A 23,439-nucleotide genomic window follows, 5' to 3' on the forward strand; every position below is an offset into this window, starting at 1 on the left:
CATTGTTTTTAACCAAATGATTGATATAATTGGCCAATTCTACATAAGCAATTGAGAATTGACGAATATATTTATTTGATTTGTATATGAAGATGCTGTTAAAGTGTCCTAAGCAATGGCTTGTAGAATTGCCTTTCAAAGTAGATTGTTAATAAAACTTTTCAGTTATATAGGGCTTTTTTTTTTTTTTTTTAACTGAAACCTGCTGAACTTTTTTGCCCCACCAAATATATTTTAGTACACAAATAGTTTTGTTACAAATTCATAAAATATCATCCACTTTATTTACACCTTTTTCTTTTTATGAAATCATTTGTAGATAGTATTTTTTTTTTTCTTTAGCAATGTATCCCCCAAAATTACTTGAAGATCTGAGAGGTTTTCATAATCCCAAACTTGTGTGAATATGTATTAAGATGGAATTTAAAGATGAGAAACAAAAATATGGCTTTTTTTTTAAATAAATTCAATTCCTTCAAATTTTTGATTTCCTATTTTAGTTTCTGCTAACAGTACTTTCCCATTAATGTTAAATGATTGTATATAAGAAGCAATGTTGCCATTGTCTTCCTCGGATTTCAATGCTATTATCACAGTATCATGTGTGCCTGGCACAAACTTAAAAGATGAATAACCATGTGTAGGATTTAATGGTTGAATATACCGGATCTGTATTTGAGAAAATTTTTCATCACAACTAATAAGAATATTAGTAGCTCGCCGTTCATCTGCATTCTCATCATAGGATTCTCTACTGAGACGCCGGGGTAAAAAAAACCAACGTTTATGAATGGTACTCCAAACAGCTGACTCATGTATGAGGTAACCTGTAGTAGGGATTTTAAAAGAAAAAAAAAATGTTCAGAATAAAGTTTAAACTTGATACAGTTTATGATCAAAATTTCCAAAGATTATGTATTGAATGTTGTATTACAGAATACTTAAAATGAAAATGTATATCACTAGTTAATGTGTATAAATGTTAATTATTTGCCTATTATTCTAAGATTAGGAAGTGTTTCACCTGCTGAGTATCTCAAATGTTTTCAATTTTACAGCATTTGATAAAAGAGCCCTTAATCTCTAATTTAAACAGGAGAGACAAGTTGCTAATAGGATTTAAATATTTTAATTCTTCCCTAATTTGCTAATCTTAATATTGGGACTATTTTTTTTAATCTCTTCAAAAATGAAGAGATTACATTCTTCAACTTCCTACTGATTTCAGCCTTATCAAGCAAATCTCAGATCAAAGACTGTAGAGGCTTTACCATCATGTCTTTTTAGGCGTTATAAGAATAGAAATACATTACCTTAAATGAGATTTGGCTGCTATTTCTAGCAGGTCAAATATCGTAATTATTACTACAAAGCTAGTCACCTTTCAAGAAAAATCTTACGAGATATACTGAATTCATTTCATCTCTTCTAACTTACTGTCTTAATTTGTGTGTAGGCATAGTTACAAAGTTTGCTTCCCAACCACTTGGTTTTGAGTTTAGTCCCACAACACAACATTTTGGGCAAGTATCCTCTACTGTTGCTTTAGGCCAACCGAAGCCTTGTGAGTGATTTGGTAGGCAGAAACTGAAAGAAGTCTGTTGGAATACATGTGTTTGTCCACCACCACTTGACAACTAGTGTTGGCTTGCTTACATCCTTATAACTCAACAGCTCAGCAAAAGTGACTGATAAAAAAAAAAGTACCAAGCTTAGAAATAAGCACTGGGTCAACTAAACCCTTTGAGGTGGTGCTCCAGCATGGCCACAATGCCAGGAAAAAGTAAAGATGGTTACTGTCAAAAAACAAAGTCATCCCGTTCTACACACCAACAAAACTGCCATTGGTTCTATGACCTCAAAAGTATAAAAGGCACTGGCTGGGGTCAAAACAAATACAGTGAAGCGTCTTTTTTCCACCTTCCCCTCATACAAGTACTAACCTACATCTAGCCTTTTAAAAAGGTTCTTACACTACTCTTTTGAAGGTGCTGTCCCAGTCCAGTGAGTGAAACCAATAAAAGAATATCCTTTAATGCTTCTGCCTTCAACTTATAATCAGCACTCAAAAATAAATTACATCTACCTTAAACTTGAAAAATCATTAGAAATTTTTTAATAACCTCATCAAGCTTTCTCCTATCAAATTGTCCACTGGCTATATGCCTCCAAGCATGTGAAACCAGAGACCCCATTATCATGAGATGGAGTTGATGACAAGAGTTTCCAGCTGTGAAACTGCCCCGATAACATTTGTCTAACCCATAGAGAAAGAAAATGGGTGTAAAAACGTATACATGTATATCCTTATAATGACTACTAAGCACTTTTAATAAGTACATACAACATATATAATATAATCAATACAGATTGAAGTGGATCAAGGCAACTGGTGAAAGCAATGAACATGTTTTTCTATTATTAGACCTATCATTCTATGAACCTTACGAGATTAAGATTGCAATAGGTTTTCTGTTAGAAATGTGTAGTTAACTTTTACACATGCTTTTTTTTTTTGTTCATATCATTGGGGAAGTTATTATATTCTATAGAACAAAATCTGAATTTCTCTCAAGGACTTAATTCAGTAGCAGATTATTGTAATTTTACTTATCAAATTTGTAGGCTACTAGTAAACAGCTGTTCAATAGATTAGATTTGCTGTTATGATTTTCAAGCCGTATATTTTCACAAAACTAGACTAATTTTAAAAAAGTTTACTGATGTGGCCATTAAAAAGCTATGTAAATTTCATGGAAAACTTAGGTAATTCTAATATGAAAGTATCTACAATTTTTCTGAAGTTTGTTTTTTATAAAAGGCTCAAAAGTTTAGACCTTCAAAATCTCTATGAATTAAAGAAAACATTGCAACTTACTCAGTGCCTGAGTAATATTTAAAACTTTACATTTTGTGTTTTGAATATCAAAATATGTTTCATTGAATTTTCATTCTTTGAGATAAAACAGCTAACATTACTTAGTTTGTTAGGGTTAAAAAAAATACACTTTCTAGATTTACTTAAGTCTTAACATGTTTTTGAAGAGTTGTGCAACATCATACCTGGAAGCATAGTTCTTGTTTTTTTCCTTAATGCATTATAATTTTCATGCCAATCAATGTGTTTAACAGCACCATCCTTGTTTATGACCTTAATCCATTGGGGGTTCAAATTTTTAACTACACCAGTGGTTGATGTCCATTCTTTTCCCAAACTTCCAACATATAAATTTTCATCTTTAACACATGCCCATTCACATTTAAAACCTACAAATAAATGAATATTTAAATTTTTAAAATAGCATTTAAACAAAAAGTAGTTTGAGGAATATTTGCATTACATGAGGCTAACCACATTGGACATGGAGAGTGGAATATCAACAGATATTTAAGTAAATAACGAAACATAAAGCAATGACAGTAAGAGCTTAAATATATTCAGGTTTAGTTAAATGTTGCAGCTCAATAAATTTGCAAATAAATATTGAAAGTGTGAACACAACACTGAGCAATTCTCATAGCAGCATAACTGAACTAACTCTTCAGAAATCATTAGGCATGGATAATACTGGTTGAAACCATTAAAAAGTTGACAGAGCACAATTTTCTCCAAGATGCTTAAAAGATCCAGCTACAAGAATACTGCTCTTTGTTCTGGTATTAAATCATCTGCTTTCCCTATATAGGAAGGCAAGTACACTTCCTCTTGCTATAATAATTAGAAACAATTGTTAACTAATCAGGACCTTTTCGGTTTGAACGGCAGTTTTTAACATAATTTCTAGGTAACTAAAAAATTTTAAACTTCATATACTGGTAGAAAGTGTTTATAAAACATCTTTTTCTCTTGGCTTTATTGAGAAAATTCTATAGTTTGTAAGATATTTGTTGTTTTTTTTCTGCAATTTCAACCAATCAGTGACATCCATTGAGGTAAACATTCTGTGCCGTATGAATATGTCCTTCGTTTAAGAAACAGATTGGGTTTATTTACATTTGTAGATAAAAAAAGATACCCTAACCCTAAAAGAGATTGAAATGCAATAGATCGATTCTAGGGTCATAATTATGTGTGACAATTTCATATGACACTGCTAGAAAAAACTGCCGTTCAAGCCGAAAAGATCCACTAATCATTCTTAATTGGCAATTTTTACATATATACTACTAACAAATGGTAAAAGTTTTTATTAATTGCAAATTACTGGAAGATAACTACCAATACTACAAACTAATTTATGAGAAAAATAATCCTTCAATATTGTCTTTCAAGCAAAGGGAAAAGTAATAATAATGAAAATGATCTAGTAAATTTTGAGACTGAGTTGCTAGCCTCATATCACTTTGTATAATTACTTTGACAGAAATACTTTTACATTACTTCACTTCACACTCACAAGTTGGTAGTACCCTTAGTTTTTGAAAACAGATATAAAAGCCAATGAACCTTTAGCTGAGTGTGACCTTTATGAACATAGTAAATGCCTTCTACGTTCTAGCAACACAGAAACAACACTTTGACAGCCACATGGCTATTAAACGTAAGATATTGAAATTTCTAGTCAGAACAATTTTTCTAAAAGTCAATATTCACACCTGAAACACAACAGCCAGCAAAAACAACACATTTTGGTACAGATGCATACACAAAGACTGTTCTCCAGTTTTTTGTTTTTTTTATTTCCAAAAAGCCATAGATAAATTCATAGAAGAGAACCTACATGATACATGCTCTGATTTTAACATTATTTAAGTGGTCAAATTGAAAAAGTTTCTAGATGCTCCTGAAAGGAGGAAGTTGACTTTTAATTAACCTAAATCTGTTATATCTACAACTTCAATCAATCTTTTAGGCTGTCAACTTGGGAATGGCCAAATTAACCACAGACTGAGTGACAAAAGCCACTTCTAGAATTGCTACAAGTTATTAGGTGTTCAGAGCTGCAGTGGGTGCTTTGCATGTTTGCTAATGAGGACAAGTAGATTCCACAGCTTTCCAATGAAATGAGTCCTCTTTACAGAGCTACACTTCCTCTGGAGTCAGAAGCTTTTAAAATTTTTGCTACTTTGAAACAATATTTGGAGAGGCTATGCTTTGCAGCAACGATTCTACCATCCCCTTTGTTACAGAGTGTGATGATTCTAACACGACTATGCCATTTTATGCCAAGCTGGTTGGCCAGTAGCTTTCAAAACAAGGTTGTTTACTGGTAGTGAGATTCACCAGTTGAAAAGAAAACAGTTGTAATAATTGGGGCTATGAGAAAGTGAGTTCACTTGCTGTTAGCTTGGTATTTTACAATCATTATTATTTACAGTTATAAGATGTGGCTATATGGTTAAAAAGCTTTCTTCCCAACCACATGGCTTTGGATTCAATCTCACCATATGGCACTGGGCAAGTATCTTCTAATATAGCTTTGGGCCAACCAAAGCTTTGTGAGTGAATTTGGTTGATGGAAGTTGAAAGAAGCTTGTATATGTGTGTGTATGTTTATGTATGTATGCATACATAAGTGTGTGTATGTTCATATCGCCTTGTCTTCACATAGCATGATAGTGGTAAATGAGTGTCACTGCCATACAAGCAGTGTCATTCATTTACAATATTCTGCTTGAAAACAGGTAACATTTTGTGATAAGAAGGGCAATCAGCGACAGAAAATCTTCAGTAAACTCCATTCCACACATGCAAGCTTGGAAAAGTGGATGTTGAATGAAGATGCCTGGCATGCATTTCAGAATAAATAAACACTAGCTTCTAAATTTAGTGGTTGTTTAATTCCAGTTTTAATATTCAATATTTTCCGAAGGCAATAAGCCAGCAGAAATGATAGCATGCCAGGCAAAATGCTTAGTGGAATTTTGTCCATCTTTACGTTCTGAGTTCAATTTCAGCTGAAATCAATGTTATCTTTCATCCTTTAGGGGTTAATAAAATAAGAACCGGTTGATCACTGGAATCGATGTAATGACTTGCCCCCTCCCCAAAATTGCTGGCCTTGAGCCAGATGGTGTGAGGTTGGGAGAGGAAGGACTTCACAGCCACAGGAGTGTGCTTTCATCTGGGCAACATGCACATTGTGAACTGAGGCATTGTCTTGGAGGAGGAGGACTCCTTTGATCAGCATGCCATGCCTCTCTTCTTTGATGGCATCCAGCAATTTCTACAGCAGGAAAGCATAATATGCCCTGTTAATTGTGATGCCCTTTGCCAGGAGATCCATCATCACTACTCTACACTGGTCCCAAAAGACTTGCCTTCTTTGAAGGTGGTGAGTCATCATGCTTCCGTTGCTTTGACTGGACTTAAGGATCATAGTAATGGACCTATGTTTCATCCTATGTGATAAGTCTGCTGCAAAAGTCTTCCTCATCTTCTTGGCACATTGCCAAAAGAGCCTAGGAGCAACTGACTCGTTCCTGCTTATGAAAATGTGTAAGCATCCGGGGAATCCATCATGCAAACAACTTCTGGTACAGGTACAATAAATACTGAAAACATGCAGAAAATATACTCAACTGCCAAGGGAGCAAGCTAAAGGTAGTAGATAGCTTCTGTTATCTAGGTGACCAAGGTAGTAGTGGAGGTGGATGCTCCAAGAGTGTAGCTATGAGAATAAGATTAGGCTGGGCAAAGTTCAGAGAGCTCCTACCCCTGATGGCAACAAAGGACCTCTTTCTCGGAGTGAAAGGCAGATTGTATGATGCCTATGTGCAAACAGCCATGCTGCATGGCAGTGAAACATGGGTTGTGACAGCTAAAGACATGTGTAGGCTTGAAAGAAATGAAACCAGCATGCTTCACTGGATGTGCAACGTCAGTGTGCATGTATGACAGAGTGTAAGCATCTTGAGAGAAAATTCAGGCATAAGAAGCATCAGATGTGGTGTGCAAGAGAGACAACTGCACTAGTATTGTCATGTGATGCATATGGATGAGGACAGCTGTGTCTAACTGTGGAGAAAACTTGTGGTAGATGTGGACCCAGGAAGACATGGAACAAGGTGGTGAAGCATAATCTTCGAACTTGGAACCTCACAGAAGCAATGATTAGTGACCAAGACCTTTGGCGATGTGCTGTGCTTGTGAGGACACATCAAGTCAAGTGCACCTGTGCTGGTAGCACATAAAGAACACCTTTTGAGCATTGGGCTTCGTGGAGGTCAAGTGGCTGAGCTCCTTTCAAGTGTTGCGCCATGCGGAGGAAAAGTGGCTGAGTTTTTTTTTAGTGTTGGGCCACACGGAGACAAGGACCAAGACCTTTGGCATTATGTCATGCTTGAGAAGAAACCCATCAAGCTGAGCAAAATCACAGTTGTGGCAGATACCAGTGTTGCACAAATTGGTACCCATGTCAGTGGCACATAAGAGCACCCTGGTGTCATGCAAATCGCACCCGTGCCAGTGGAACGTAAAAGCACGTTACACTCTCAGAGTGGTTAGCATTAGGAAGGGCATCCAGCCATAAAAAATCATGCCAAATCAGACTGGAGTCTGGTGTAACCTTCCACCATGCCAGCCCAGTCAAACCATCCAGCCCATGCCAGCATGGACAATGGAAGTTAAATGATGATGATGAGCACTGGGTTTGATATAATTGATTTATCCCTTACCCTGAGATTGCTGGCCTTGTGCCAAAATTTGAAACCTATATGTATATGGACATGGTTGACTTTGTGTGCATATGTATATATAAATGTGCATGTGTGTGTGTGTAAAAAGCACCCACTACACTCTCGGAGTGGTTGGCGTTAGGAAGGGCATCCAGCTGTAGAAACAATGCCAGATCAAGACTGGAGCCTGGTGCAGCCATCTGGTTGCCAGCCCTCAGTCAAAACCGTCCAACCCATGCTAGCATGGAAAATGGATGTTAAATGATGATGATGATATATACACACACACACACACACAAACATATTTACATACACACACGCAGACATATATAAGAACATTCCACAGGCAACCTTCAACTTTTTCTATCCAAAAGGTTTTTAACTCAATATTTATAGCTTTATTTGCTTAGAGATTCCCTGTTCCAATATAGACAAAGACATAAATATGAACACATAGGTACAGAGCAAGGGAGAGAAAAACAGTACTCAAATACTAAAGGTAGAGTGAAATATTATTTTATTGAAGCTGAAAAGAACTTTACAAGTTGTTCCTCTGAGTTATCGTGAATCTAATTCCCATAACTATCTGATGAATTGTTACATGAAATTCAGAGAAACAGTTTGTGAAATTTCTTTCCGCTTCAATAAAAATATTATATAATACTAGCTTAAGGTGACCCACTCTATGCGCGGGTGGGGGTGTGGTTGTTACTGTCTGTTGCTTCCTTTCTGTTCCTTATCGCCACATTCTCCCTCTTTGCTTCTCTCTCCTTTCTCTCTCACTTTCCCACTCTCTTACTCTTCCTTTGTCTCGGACTCTCCCTCGCTTTCTCTTACTCTCTGACTTTCTCTATCTATCACTCTCCCATTCATAAAAAACAAAAGATCTTGAGTAAGTTGAGAAAGAAAATATTTTGAAAGATCAATCATAAATATCAGGCAGTGACAACAGAAAGCACACTTGACTTTTGTATGTGCCACTATTTGAGTGATTAAAAATAAGAGAAAAAAATATTTCTTTGTTAAATTTAGTACTTATTTGGGGAATTTTTCAACAATTGACCATGCAAATGAAATCTCTAAACACAGGCTACATGCAGCTGTAAATTTCTTTCAGAAAAAATGAAAACTGTAAACAATAAAAAATAAAAGACAAGAATACATAAAAATGAGAAATTTTTTTCAACTTCAAAAATCTTGCCTTAATTTTCATAATTTCGAATCCATTTCCCACACTTAAATTACAAATCCGCTTCCACTTTACCATGTTGAAAATTTGAGTGAAATCGAGCAAAAGGGGTCCAATCTAGACCCCCAAGTGTCCCCAAAAATCAATGAAATCCCTGTTTTCACAGCAAAGCAACCACTGTAGCACCCCAAAACGTCTCCCAATCAATTTCTCACCTCAAGTTACCCCCTCCTGTAAATTTTAATCACCTTCCAGCCCCATTTAGACCCCTTTTTACATAAAAATCCAACTTGTATCAACGTTCGCCTTCATTTTATAGATTAGATTAGATGCCTTTCATGCCAATCTGGAGGGGCTTAGAGACCCTTGAATCTATATAAAATCACTCTTCTCACCATAGCAACCGCATCTTTCCACGTGGCGAGTTTTAGCCTACTCAACTCTGCCTCATCACGCCTTCTATGCCTGTGTCAATCTTCAGCTTGATCCGACCACTGGTCTGGCCGCCAACCTCTGATGTAGCAAAATTTGCACACAATTTTGACACAAAGCCTCTTTTATATATATAGATAGACTCTATAGATATTGATTAAATTTGACTTTGCAGGCAAAACCAATATTTGATAGGCACAAGCATGATTATGTCATTAAGAAGCATGCTTCGCAACCACATGGTATGGGATTCAGTCCTTTTGATGGCATCTTAGGCAAATGTCTTTTACTAAAGCCCTGAGTCAACCGAAGCCTCATCAATAGATTTTGTAGACAGAAACTGAAAGAAGCCTGTCATACAATATATAAACTTTGAATCTTTGACCTTTACATAGTCAGAGCTGAGGATTAAATCAAATAAAACCAAAAATAACTAAAACTACTGGTATATCCCAGACCTATCTACATCATTTTTGTGGACCACTAAAAGCAATCCCATGATCCAAAGGGAGCACACCTAAATATACATACTTGTTTACAATGTTCTACATACATGAATAAATTGTAAACAGCAACATAACACCACAATTAATCTGTAAAAACATCTCTAAATCACCTCTCTATTACAACCCACCCAACAACTTAATTACCTCTCCACTCAAACACACATACCAAAGGAAGATTTTAACTTAACAGTGATTATATAAAGCCAAGATTAACTTCAATGCGTGGCAGTCTGATGATGTTTTACCTGGCTGAAAATTCGAAGTCACTGTCAATAATATTCTTGCTTAATAAATTTGTACTCCCCAAAAGTATAGAGTAATCCATCAGATTAATGTAAAATTGATTTTTATTATAAGAGAACATTAAAAAGAAAAACATTAATCATCATCATCATCATCACCATTTAATATCCATTGTTCATGCTGGCATGGTTGGACAGTTTGACCAGGGCTGGCAAGCTGAGGGACTGAACCAGACTCCACTCTGATTGTTTCTACAGCTTGATACCCTTCCTAACACCAACCACTCCAAGAATGCAATGGGTGTTTTTACGTGCCACTGACATGGGTGCCAATTGCGTGACACCAGTATCTGTCACAACTACGATTTCACTTGGCTTTATGGGTCTTCTTCTCAAGTATGGCATATTGCAAGAAATCTCAGTCCTTTGTCACTGCTTCCATGGGGCTCAATGCTCGAAAAGTACCTCTTATGTTCCACTGGCAGGGGTGCTAGTTACAGAACACTGGCATCAGCCACATTGCCTCCGTGAGGCCCAACACTTGAAGGGTGCCTTTTACGTACCACCAGCATGGGTGCCAGTTACATAACACCAGCATTGGCCACTACTACAATTTCACTTGACTTGATGGACCTTCTCAAACATGGCATATCACCAAAGGTCTCAGTCACTAGTCATTGCCTCTGTGAGATACAGCATTCAAAGATCATACTCCACAATCTCATCTCATGTCTTTCTGTGTTTATCTCTACCACAGGTTCCCTCCACTGTTAGAGATCAGCACTTCTTTACCCAGCTGTCCTCATCTATATACATCACATGAACATACCAGCACAGTCATCTCTCTTGCACACTACATCTGATGTCTCTTATGCCCAACTTTTCTCTCAAGACCTTTACACTCTGTCATACATATCCAGCAAAGCATGCTGGCTTCATTTCTTTCAAGCCTACGCATATCCTTGGCAGTCACAGCCCATGTTTCACCACCATGTAGCATAGCAGTTCACATACAGGTATCATGCAGTCTGCCTTTCACTCTGAGGGAGAAGCCCTTTGTTGCCAACAGAGGCAGGAGCTCTCTGAGCTTTGCTTAGCCTATTCTTATTCTCACAGCTACACTCTCAGAGCATCTACTTCCGCTACTGACTTGGTCACCTAGATAACATAAGCTAACAACTAACTCTAGCTTACCCCACTGGCAGACTTGGTGTTACAGACAGAGCAGTTAGTGCCTTTCTCAACCATGCCCCACACATAGTAATCCATAGCGTTACTACAATCAGGGGAATTAAGAGGCCAGAAATAGGGGCTGGCGAAGTTGTAGAAAATTTCCGACAACTCCTGACTTTTTCCAAAGGTGGGACTAGGAACTGAATTCTGACCGCTGCACATATGGCATTCCAGCAGCAACTCTCTCTACCCAGGGACTGCCCACAGTCACCAGCAGCTTCATATAGTCATCTGAATTGAGCCCAAGGCTCAATTCAAAGATGTGGGCTTGCATGATGTTACCCTCACAGGGGAGACACAAAAAGTCTTCACAATTTGGATGAACTTGGTTTTCACGTTGTCCGTGTTATGTCACTGTTCACATAGATTTGAGCAGCATTCATGATGTCAGCTTTTTGATACCTGGCATGAATGATCATGATATAGGTAACTCTTTACCAATATTCAGATGGTTTCCTATCCCTGTCAAGCTAACTTTTTCTCAGCTACAACTTTAATCTTTATACTCTCCGTCGCTATTGACTTGTTCATCAATATAGCAAGCTGTTTCTGAAAACAGGAGACATAAAAATCGTCAAATTTAGCCCAAACACCCTGTATACATTTAATCTCATTCTTTTTTTTTTTTTTTTCCCATCCTCATCTTATTTTATGTAAATCTCTACTCTGTATTTAATTTATCTGTGTAATGCGCTCTTCATCTGGTTCCAGTAATTTATTAATTACATATGTCAATCAGTCTATCCAATTTATTTAAGCCCTTTGTTAAAAGTGGATTTATAAGACATTCCTACTGAAACTCATCTGGCTTATCCCTTTCCTTCTGACCACCAACACTGAAGATAAGGGACAAGGTACTCACACCTGTATATACAATGTTGGCTAAAATCTAAAGATGTTTTCAGTACTAAATGAATGGCATTGACACAAAAACCTGTAAACGTACCAGTAACTTATTCATACTATACACCCTCACAAACACGTATTTATGAATATGTATTTGTGATCGAATCGAAAACTGTTGGAGCAAAGAAAAATTCGTTTCATATATATAATATATTACAATTTCAATGGTATGAATTGTTGATGCGACGACTTGTCACATTATTATCATATATTACACACACTGTTTTCTAAGTTCAGTTGCATGAAACATTTTGAAAGAAAAATTATTGTACGTTGACTCACCTTTGTTACTTTCGCCATTACCGTCCGTTAACACTACCCAAGGAATAACGTTGTTATTTTTTATCAAATAAACAACTCCTGTTCTATCATCAACAGTGTATAAATTTCCATTATATGTCACAAGTTCAGACAATTCCATACCGCGCCCACCTTGAGACAGGGTTGACGAAAGAGTTAACATTTTAGATTCAAAATCAACTGATAAATTGGTGAAATCATCTGAAATAGTTAAATTCCCTAATTTCATGTAGCTGATCCAGGTATTTGATTTTCTAAACGACTGCGTGTCTAAATCTGCGATTATGGCTATTCGGTATTTCAACCCGGCTTCTGTTAATACTGGTTTGGAAAGTGGGTAGATTGAATTGTAAAATCGATTTGAATGAAAATTGTCACGCGGACAATTTATAGCTAAATTCGATGGATTAGGAAGAAACATCACAACTAAGATAAGAACAGCGCCAGCGAAAATGGCAGCATACGCAAGGAAACGGGGTTTTATGTGAAGTTTAGCATTACCGACCCTATAAGGTACAGGTCGGCGTATGGCAACCATCCAGTCATGTACAGTTGAAGGATATGTGCCCTTCATATCATAATCCATAAAATCTGTAAGTTGTTCCTGATCTGGAAACAAATTTTGCTTCACGGACACCATTGACGTGGGCCATGATCAGTGTCGTCTGTCGTCATGTTTTTTAAATTTATTACCGCACTGAATATTTAATCTTGTTAATAAAAAAGGAACTGTTATAATATATTTTAAGTAGTATTTCTCGATTAAATAATTTTTATTGTTAAAAAAAAAATAGTAAGATTATTTTTAAAGTAAGCTATTAATTAATCCTTTACCCCGAAGTAGTCTTATGTCTCCACGTGCATTTTAGAACATGGCTTCGAAACTACTTGATGTCGAAGTGGATCAGGTAAATTGCTTTGTTTTATTTGATTTATCTGAAATATATTATTACTGCATGGTTAAATACTTTATTAATATGTCGGTTCTCCTGTATATGTTTCATTTGTTACTCTAAAAATATTTTTTGCAGATAAGTAATCTGTACTCTTTTTTTTTTTTTTAACACGACTCAGTTTTACTAACTTCGCAATTTATACCGAAGGATTAACGTTTTAGGGAATATTGTGGCATATTATTTTTATGTCTATTCATACCACTTTTTGTGGTTACGAATCATTAAAGAGCTGAATTGAGTAGTGGACAGAAAAGGTACCCAAATAGATTATTATGTTCGAAAATGCGAATGGTGTTACCATCTCGCCTGGCAACGTGTTAACTCGAAGAACCCATTGAATATTCCTCAAATCAGTATTGTCTTAGAGAAGGACATGTTTGATAATATTGTCTTGGCAAAAAAAAGATTGGGTGTCACGGAGAGAATGTTTTTGATCATCAGTATGCTTTATTAGAGCTGACTTGGTATTAAACTCTTTCAACACATTCCTTAATCATAACCTAAATTTTCCTCGTGTCATATTTTCCTGTTTTAACAAACGGAAAGAGGACTTTGGATTATGTAGTCCAGGATTTATTTTAGCCAAAAAAAAAAAAAATCAATATGGTCATAGCTTGAACTTTCTGATCATAGATCTGCTCGGGTAGAGCTTAGCTGTCATTTTTTGGCAATCTAGAAACGGAAGATTGCCCATTTTTTTCATACTCAGTAATATAGATCAGATGAAGCTACTTGAGAACAGTGGTCCCAGTACGCGTACTCGCGCATCCGCGTTAGCTAGTCATGACTAGTCGATCCTTACTTTGTGTTTTTTTACATTGTTTAAAAAATTATTTTACTTTGTGTAAAAATTTTTTTATTTTGTGCTTTATTTACTTTGCTAGGTAGTCGTAGGATCGACTAGCTAGCGCGAGTGCGCGCACCGGGACCACTGTTCTCAAGTAGTACCGCTATTTTTTCGCTAATTCATGAGAGTTTTCTTTATAGATAGGTTATTCTTACGTAATTATTTTTTTTAGTAGTGTACTTTGATTTAGCATCATAAAAAGTGTTGGATACAATAAAGACCATTGGTGAAAAAATATAAGGTAATCTTTTAGTATAGGATGTTTAAATAAATTAAAATTAAAGGGGATAATTAGGTTCCCATACCAAAATAACGGTACGTACACTAATGAAGTGATTGTGCATCGGGAGAACTTTATAGATAGGACAAATAACGACGTGCATACGCGAAGTGTGGAGAATATGTGGATAAAAAGAAAATTACGATGTCGATTTGGAACGTCAGGCAATTCATTTCATATTTACATGAGTTTATATGGAGGAATTCTATACCAAAGAAAAGGACTTTCGTTCACTTGGTGGCTACAGCCAATGTCTACGTTAACAGCAAGTTATCTCCCCTTTAATTTTTATTTACATTTTTATCCTGAAAGATTACCAAAATTATAATCTTTGACATTAAGGTGAAGAGTGATGAATCTGGTCAGGATACCTGCATGTTGCAAGTAATTTTATTTGCAGGAATAGGAACTAAACTTAGTACTACAAGACAGCAAATAATTTGAGAATCTTGCAGTGTAACTACTGTCAACAGAAATGAATTATTTCAAACACTGGTAGCTATTTAGTGATAGAACCCTGCTAATAAAGCCTTGAGTGTCTTGGCCAGCAACACTGTAGTGACAGTGAAGGGATACAAATGGTTAGTTTGTTGTTTTTGTTTAGTCTGAGGCCAGTCTTAATTAATGCTGCTCATCACTATCGGGGCAGAGATTGCTGTCTGCAAGTGCAAGCCCCATAAGTCGGAGTGACTCTTCCAGCACATCTCCTTTGCTATTCTCAGGAGCAGCGCCTTTACGATTTTGTCTACTGGTGCCATGAGAAATATTGAACTATGATAGAAGAAAGTGGCCTTTAATTCATAAGAACCACTGTTTCAAATATATCTGGGTCTACATGTTAAGTTAAGTTAATTTTTTGGCTCAAAAAGCAAAAGGCAAGGCCATGTAGGGGGGGACACGGATTATGTACAGGGAGGGTGTTCATGCAAAGAGTTCAGGCCATTTCTGGTCAAGAGAGACTTTGAAACGAGCGGTCGTCGGCAGCTTATTCAACAGATCCGCAACCCGGACGGAGAAAGCCCCTCTTCTTCGATTGAGATGAAATCTTCGCAGATAGAGCTTTTCAGAGTGACCCCACAGCCGACGCTCTGGAGCAAGAGTATTAAAATTTGACTACCAACTCTAGTAGGCCAAACAGCTACATAAAGGCTCTTTCAGTGACCCATCCTAAGACAAAGGTATGGCTATATAGATAAGAATTAAGAAGTTTGTTTCGCTACCACATGCTTCTGGCTCCAATTCTATTGTATGTCATTTTAATCTAGCATGTTCTACTGCCTCAGATTTATCAATACCTTGTGAGTGATACTTGCTTGACAAAAATTACACAGAAGTCCAATATATGTGTCCTTGTGTGTTTATTTTACATTGGTCTAAAAAAAAAAAAAAAAGGTGTTATGTTGTGTTCTTTCATGCCCTTAGCTTGATGGTGTGGTAAATAAAAACCCCTTAAAGTAATTACTAAGCTGAAATAAATGTTATGCGGTGAAGGGGTGTAATATGATTGAGTAAACCCCTGAAGGTGGTGCTCTAGTGTGGCTGCAGTCCAATGACTGAAACCGGTAAAAAAAAAACTAAAAGAATATTCACATTTACAGTCCATGACTACATCTCAAACTCTTTGTACATGGTTCTGGCCATAATCAGAACCATTGTCATTATTCTGCATTTACTTTACTTCATTTTCATTGCTTCCTGCATTTTCTAGAAAAAATTCTCCCCATCAAAATTTTATGGCATACCATAAATTGTAAATTTTCTTGTTTTTATTCTAGGTTAAATCCAGTATAAATGCCCTGTTCAGTTTTTTAAAGAAGAAAAGAAAAAATGAACTATTTGATGTTCCAGTGAAAATATTAATGTCTTTCACCTTCAAATCAATTCCAAAAATCAAGAACAAAGTTATCAACCTGTAAGAAAAATTGACATCTTTATTAAAATAATTTAGATACATGTTTTTTTTTACTGTTTCTATTGAGTTTGAGTAGTTTCGTTAATAATTTGGTTTTATAATTGAAGGAATTTTTTTTTTTCTTTTTACAATTATGTATGTCATTTGATGGCATATTAGATGCACACCAATTTCACTGTACATGTTCAAGAAAAACAGTGCAGGTGTGGCAAGTTTGTTTCCCAACCAAAAGGTTCAAGGTTCGGTCTTACTGAGTAGCATATTGGCAAGTGTTTTCTACTAAAGCCTTGTGAGTGGATTTGGTAAAATGGAAACTGAAAGAAGCCCATCGTATATGTGTATGTGTGTGCTTGACAACCTGTGCTAGTGTGTTTACATCCCCATAACTTTGTAGTTTGGTAAGAGAGACTGCTAGATTAAGTACTGGGTTTGATTGGTTCGATTAAAATTCTTCAAGACAGTACTCCAGCATGGCCACAGTCTAATGACTGAAAGAAGTAAAAGATAGTGCATTAAAGTTTATGGGAGGCCCAACTTTGCATATAAGACCCTGGATGATATTTTGAGACATTTTGGTGGGGTGGGGGTATGTTTATAAGCCATCAAATATGGTTTATTTGTATGTTTTGCCACTCTATTCAGATGTATGAAAATTAATAAGTCAACTCAGAGGTATCTCTACTTCAGCTGCTAAATTAGATGTTTTTGAGCAGATTATTTGCTATAATCTGTTGCAAGAAGTTGTTAAATATGACAATAATTCAGTAACATTATAATGATTACGTACAGTATTCAGCATTTCCATGTACTTTTGTTATCACAACAGAAATAAGTATATTTATCGTGAAGGTTATATAATTCACTCACACTGTTCGAGTTATTTTATTCTTTTATATGCTTCAGCGTTGAGGCTGCTGTCATGCTGGGGCACCACCAGTTACAAAATCTGCCCCGGGTGAGGAGCAGATTTTTTAACTCGTGGTGCCCCAGCATGGCCGCAGCTTCAAGACTGAAACATACAAAAGAATAAAAGAATTTGAATAGTGTGAGTGATTTAAAATGTTTAAAAAATGATGTTAGAAAACAATAATTTCTTAACACTAATATGTGAAGGCCAGAAATGAAACCATGCTCGTATGAAGTATAAGCTACAAACTAGACCGGTGATGGAACTTTTCTTGCTATGGTGAAATTTCAATTTTTTTAAAGTAATCCTGTCATTGGTATAGTAACAGTTTGACTGAAGCTCACAGGTTCACAAGGCCAAAGCATATCTGGATTTCCAAAATGTTTCAGCAACTGAGAGTACAGAACTCCAGATCCACTAAATATTTGTATCTTTGGGGCTGCAAACCTAGTATGGTTGATGTTATGGTTACATTGCTTTACACCCAGTTCAACTTTATTGTTCCTTTACGGGGCCACTAAAATAAGTACTGGGCAAATTTTGGGGGCAATAGAATCTACTGAAATGGTCCAACATAGCTACACTCCAATGGTTGTAAACAGAATAGATGTATGTGATGCATTTGATAAAAGTGAAAATGAGCTTGGTCTTTGTAGTTAACTGAATTACAATCAAGAAGTATCTTTTCTGGCGACAAATAAAAAGTATTTCTTTTTTGCTCTCTTTTTTTTTTAACTTCATTTTTATATGGTATGTTAAAATACTGATAAACTATTTATGCCATACAACTTATGATTAAATTTTTTTATTCTTTTATTTCTGTTAGGAATGTCCCTCATGGTTTAGGCTTTGAAAATCAATACATCTGTCTCTTTGTGCCTGATTTGAACAAGAGAGTACGAGATTCTGACCCTACAGTTTTTCATTACAAAGAACTTTTGGCCGAGAAGAAAATAACATGTGTTTCTGAGGTAAATAAAATTTCTGATTGATTTAGTAATACACCATAATCCATCGGATCTTTGGAATTACTACTGAAAACTTTATAAGAAGAGGAATTTTCATAAATGGTCTTCATTGCTTTGTAAAGGTATAAGCCAAGCACAGCAAAGTAGCAAAACACTTTTTAGTTAAACACTATCTCCAAATACCTATTTACAGCTAAATTGAGTGACTGTTGAAAGTTGAATCTTTTTATTACATAGTGGTGCATCATACTGCTGACCCATCCATTCCATTTCAACTTAGAAAAGTTTACATTAAAAGGATAAAGATCATAATTCTTTAATCCACTAAACCTAAAGGTTCAAAGGAAGTAATTTTACTTCTGAACTGAGGTGATTCTAGATTAATCCTTTAGTGTTTAAACTGGCCATATCTGGCCCAAATATTCTACCTGTTTTCTGTTCAAACTGGCCATATTCAGCCTCTCACACCTTCCTTATGATGTCATACTAAAAGTAAACAAGCATGCCATTAAAAAGTCAGTGCAAAAAGGTAATGAATGAGTAGGCGCAGGAGTGGCTGTGTGGTAAGTAGCTTGCTTACCAGCCACATGGTTCCGGGTTCACTCCCACTGCATGGCACTTTGGGCAAGTGTCTTCTACTATAGCCTCGGCCCGACCAAAGCCTTGTGAGTCGATTTGGTAGACGGAGAATGAAAGAAGCCTGTCGTGTATATATATATATATATATATATGTTTGTGTGTCTGTGTTTGTCCTCCCAACATTGCTTGACAACCGATGCTGGTGTGTTCATGTCCCCGTAACTTAGCGGTTCGGCTAAAGAGACCGATAGAATAAGTACTAGGCTTACAAAGTATAAGTCCTGGGGTCGATTTGCTCGACTAAAGGCGGTGCTCCAGCATGGCCACAGTCAAATGACTGAAACAAGTAAAGAGTAAGAGTAATTCAAAACAATGTGGACAAATAAGCATAACAGTCAACAGAATAATCTGAATGCTAATAGGTTAATCAGTTCAGCTAATTTGACTATGTTTCTCTTGGTTCATGGGATGTATCTTTTTTTTTCCCACCTCCCATAATTTCCTAGCTGCACATACCAATCCACCTGATTGGTCATGCATGAATGTAACAAGTAGACCAATGACATTTCCCTATATATGGATGATAAAGAATCATTCAAGGAAGTACACAATATTGCCTGCTGTGCAGTGCATTGGACTTCTTGTGTAACTTCTTAATTCCATATTGTCTGAGCAACTCCAATAGATTTTTATGCAGATTAGAGTCAAATAGTGCAGCTATGTTGTAAATGATAAGCACTAAAAAGACTTATGTTTGTATTTCAGTGCTTAGTAATGAATACCTGTTGATCTGTTACAATTTCATTTTTAGTAAATTGCTATATTTGTACCTGTCTCTTAAAATCAGTTTTGAATAAGCATCAGTGTCATGATGTAAGTAAACCAGTATTTATTCAATTAGGCGGCGAGCTGGCAGAAACGTTAGCACGCCGGGCAAAATGCTTAGTGGTATTTCGTCTGTGTTACGTTGTGAGTTCAAATTCCGCTGAGGTCGACTTTGCCGTTCATCCTTTCGGGGTCGATAAATTAAGTACCAGTTACACACTGGGGTCGATGTAATCGACTTAATACCTATGTCTGTCCTTGTTTGTCCCCTCTGTGTTTAGCCCCTTGTGGGTAATAAAGAAATAAGTATTTATTCAATTAGGTTTTTTTCCCATTTCTTTAAGATATGAGTTATGTGAACATTTTGACAAATCATAACAGGGCCGCTAAATAATACAATGAAAATAACAAAAGAAAAATGGATGGTATTTATTATACCTGGTTATTTTCGTCATCTCTGTATCTATACACTTGAATTGATGAATTTATAAATATAAAATAATGCTTAATTTTTTTTAAATTATTCTATTTCAGGTCATTACTCTAAAGACCCTGCATTTGGAATATAGACCAGTTGAGGCTAAGAGGAAACTTTGCAATAAATTTGATTTATTTTTAGCTGATAGAAGTATATTTGGACCATTGCCACGAATATTAGGAAGAGATTTCTTCAGACGAAAACGGTATGTGTTTCCTGTTACAAGTTTTACTTTCATAATTTGACATTTACTTTACTGTAATACTTGACATTTCCATGTTAATATTTTCTTAAAAATTCAATTTTTTTTTATAGAATTCCTATAAAAGTCGATCTAAAATCTGATAAACTTAAGGAAGAAATTAACAGTGCTGTCAATGACAGTTTTTTAGTCATAACTGGAAGAGGATCTTGCTGGTAAGTAATGTTTATTAGATTTTAATGTTTACTGTATAATTTATAAGCCAATTATTTATCCTTTGGATTAGCATAATTGTCATTGTTTTAATATCCACTTTTTCATGCTTGTATGATAAAGACAGAATTCATTGAGGCAGATTTTCAATAATCAGATGCCCTTTCTGTCACCAACACTCATTGATTTCCAAGTAAAGTGTTTTCGTGGAAAATTGAAAATGAATAACTCTTCTATTAAAACAGTGATGCTTGTTTTACAACCATTGTGTGATGTCAAGACAAAGAGATACATATATGTATACTCTAAGTTTCTATCTACCAGTTCCACTTGCAAGGCTTTGGTCATCCCTGGGCTGTCGTAGAAGACACTCAGTAGGACTGAATCCAAAGCCACATGAATGAGAAGCAAACTTTTAACCTCATAGCCATACTGACATCATAGATGAAATTCTGTCCAATGAAAAATATATTTAGTGCAAGAATTAAAACAAATATTAATATACTAAACAGGATTTGCCAAATTTTAAATTGCTTCAGTTGTTACAGATATTAATTATTTGATAATCAACAAGAGTTTCTTGGTAAATTGTGATGTATATATGTGGATTACTTACCCATTGGTTAAAGCTCTAACTCCTCATGTAGTTTATAAAGTACAAAGTAAACTAGTGCAAAATTTGAGCACTTTTCTATTCTGATCGGAAGTGGAAATTTTGTGGAAATATATCACTTTGAGGTTCCTCCTAAGAATTTTTGTTCCAAATCTTCAAGGGGCTCCAAAAATATAAAGTATTTGCAGGAAGGTGTGAGGCATTTTAGCATCACTGATTTGATGCTGATTTATTTGACATCAGATGTTTTAATGTGTCTGTCTGTCTCTCCCCTCTCTGTTTATGTGAAAACACATTTCTCTTTGTGCATGATGAGAGGGAAAGAGTTTATATCAACCATGTTCGATTAATAAATTGTAATGTCTGTCACTCTATCTATATGTGTGCACATGCATGCATCTGTTTGCCTCTGGTATTAAAACACACTGTTACTACAAGTTGAGTCTCCAGTTAGCCATGCCACACCCAATTGTCTCGTTTCAGTTGTAGACTACCTTAAACCACTACATCATCTGTTGGGTAATATGTTAGTTCAAGTATTGATTAATGTAACAACAGCAATTGCTAAGACATCAAGTTTATACTAAGACAGCATTCATTTTTCCTCTAGATGATTATCACATCTTTTTTTAAATATTAGTGCCATAAACAACTTAATTTGTTCAGAGACTAGCTGCAATTCATAACTTTCACATGCATAAAGTAGCACTTGGATAAATTTTGAATTCTGTTCCTGTGACAAGTACGGGTACTTTATAGTACAGAAAGTAGTTTTTCTTTGATTCATGTTTAATGCTATTTTCTTTTTACTTACCAGCATGGCACATATTGCCAATTCTTCTATGAAACAAACTGAAGTTAGTGACAATATTATAGCTGCTGTTAACAGTCTTTGTCAATCTATTCCTGGGGGAGCTGAAAACATACGAAATATCTACTTAAAGACTGAAGATTCACCATCCCTGCCAGTTTACTTAGCAGCATCAGGTAAATTATTTTATACTTTGTTGAGTTTCATTGTTGAAATCTGCTTTGTGAGAAGTAATCTACTTTACTTATAAGCTAGAGTGTTCAGAGTGTTTCATTTAAGTATACAGAATATGATGACCAACTATTATTGCATTGGTATTATATTCGAGGCAAGCAGAGTTGTATTCAAAACAGTTATGACACAGAACAAAGTAAATACACTACTTAAAAAGGTTTCGCTTCTACTTCATGATTGCATGGTTAATGGTTAGAATACCAGCAAAAAATTAGGTTTGTTTACAGCCATACCATATTGGCAACATTGGGTCTAGTTAGTATGTAGGGACCACTTGAGAAACCTAGATACTGTAAACATCTTTCATTTAATAGTGATGTCCCAGCATGGTCGTGTGAATGAGTTGGAAAAGGTAAAAGAGAATGAATGTAGAAGAAATAACTCATCTGTTTATTTGTCTAGTTCTAATGATATTAATAGGAACTTCATGTAGAAATTTGTTTCACTCAAGTACCTTATTCAATTTTGACATCCTTTAACCCTTTAGTGTTCCAATTATTCTATCAAACATAATGCTTATTGATTCCCATTGATTTGACTTAATCATGCATTATCTCATATCTTCAAGATGTTGATGGTGTAATTACTTAATGTAGAATAACATTGTAGGGTAGGTGTGAGAGCTTGGATCTGGTCGGTTTGAACATAAAATAGATTAACTATTTTGGCCGGTTTAAATACTAAAGGGTTAAAAGACCATTGATTATAATGTTTGAACAAGGAAACCTTGCATAACACTATTTAACTTCGCTTTTTTTTTTTTTTTCCACAAAAAATGCCATTTATAATTGTTGCTTTTTAAAATCTGTTTATAATGTCATTTAGTTATTTTTTTTTCTCTTCTCTCTCTTCTTCAGGTAATGCTGACATAGAAGATCATGAGCAAGCACTCGCTCAAGCAGAGCCTGAACCAGAAGAAATTACATGGAAACTGCGCTCAGATGCGTATGTGGATGACAATAAAGAAATAATCCTCTGTAATAATGATAAGAAGAGAAAGTTACTGTGGGGGAATGAGGATTTTTCAAATACGCCCTTTAAGAAACACATAAAGAAGAAGAAGAAGGGGAACGCTACTGTAAATACAAGTAAACGCAAAACACTAAAGAAGAAAAAAGCCCGTGAAATATGGAAGGAGATAAAAAAGAATAAGCAAAATAAAAAAAATGTTACTTGAAAACTTTGTAGT

General features: G+C 35.7%; 2 protein-coding genes across 2 annotated transcripts; one reads left to right on the top strand and one right to left on the bottom strand.

Annotated features, from left to right (window-relative positions):
* Positions 1–145: 145 nt before the first annotated feature.
* LOC115211659 (soluble calcium-activated nucleotidase 1) lies at positions 146–13,118 on the bottom strand. Its single transcript, XM_029780295.2, has 3 exons — positions 12,408–13,118; positions 3,064–3,267; positions 146–827 (listed from the first exon to the last, which is right to left on the bottom strand). The coding sequence occupies exons 1-3, from the start codon at positions 13,063–13,065 to the stop codon at positions 457–459; spliced, it is 1,233 nt and encodes a 410-aa protein (XP_029636155.1). The 5' UTR covers positions 13,066–13,118; the 3' UTR covers positions 146–456.
* A 67-nt stretch (positions 13,119–13,185) lies between these two features.
* On the top strand, positions 13,186–23,430 carry LOC115211987 (ribosomal L1 domain-containing protein 1). The gene is made up of 7 exons (XM_029780762.2): positions 13,186–13,333; positions 16,284–16,420; positions 18,154–18,298; positions 20,234–20,382; positions 20,493–20,594; positions 22,023–22,192; positions 23,108–23,430. The coding sequence occupies exons 1-7, from the start codon at positions 13,298–13,300 to the stop codon at positions 23,425–23,427; spliced, it is 1,059 nt and encodes a 352-aa protein (XP_029636622.1). The 5' UTR covers positions 13,186–13,297; the 3' UTR covers positions 23,428–23,430.
* The last annotated feature ends 9 nt before the right edge of the window (positions 23,431–23,439 follow it).

The sequence above is a fragment of the Octopus sinensis genome, linkage group LG5, assembly GCF_006345805.1.
Source record: "Octopus sinensis linkage group LG5, ASM634580v1, whole genome shotgun sequence".
NCBI lineage: Eukaryota > Metazoa > Mollusca > Cephalopoda > Octopoda > Octopodidae > Octopus > Octopus sinensis.

Excerpts from the sequence above, each read along its gene's own strand:
- LOC115211659 (XM_029780295.2), bottom strand. The coding sequence starts at position 13,065 with ATGGTGTCCGTGAAGCAAAATTTGTTTCCAGATCAGGAACAACTTACA. Across the intron at positions 3,268-12,407 it reads TAATGGCGAAAGTAACAAAG|GTTTTAAATGTGAATGGGCA; the intron begins GTGAGTCAACGT and ends ATTTATTTGTAG. Across the intron at positions 828-3,063 it reads AACAAGAACTATGCTTCCAG|GTTACCTCATACATGAGTCA; the intron begins GTATGATGTTGC and ends TCCCTACTACAG.
- LOC115211987 (XM_029780762.2), top strand. The coding sequence starts at position 13,298 with ATGGCTTCGAAACTACTTGATGTCGAAGTGGATCAG. Across the intron at positions 13,334-16,283 it reads TTGATGTCGAAGTGGATCAG|GTTAAATCCAGTATAAATGC; the intron begins GTAAATTGCTTT and ends TTTTTATTCTAG. Across the intron at positions 20,595-22,022 it reads ACTGGAAGAGGATCTTGCTG|CATGGCACATATTGCCAATT; the intron begins GTAAGTAATGTT and ends TTTACTTACCAG.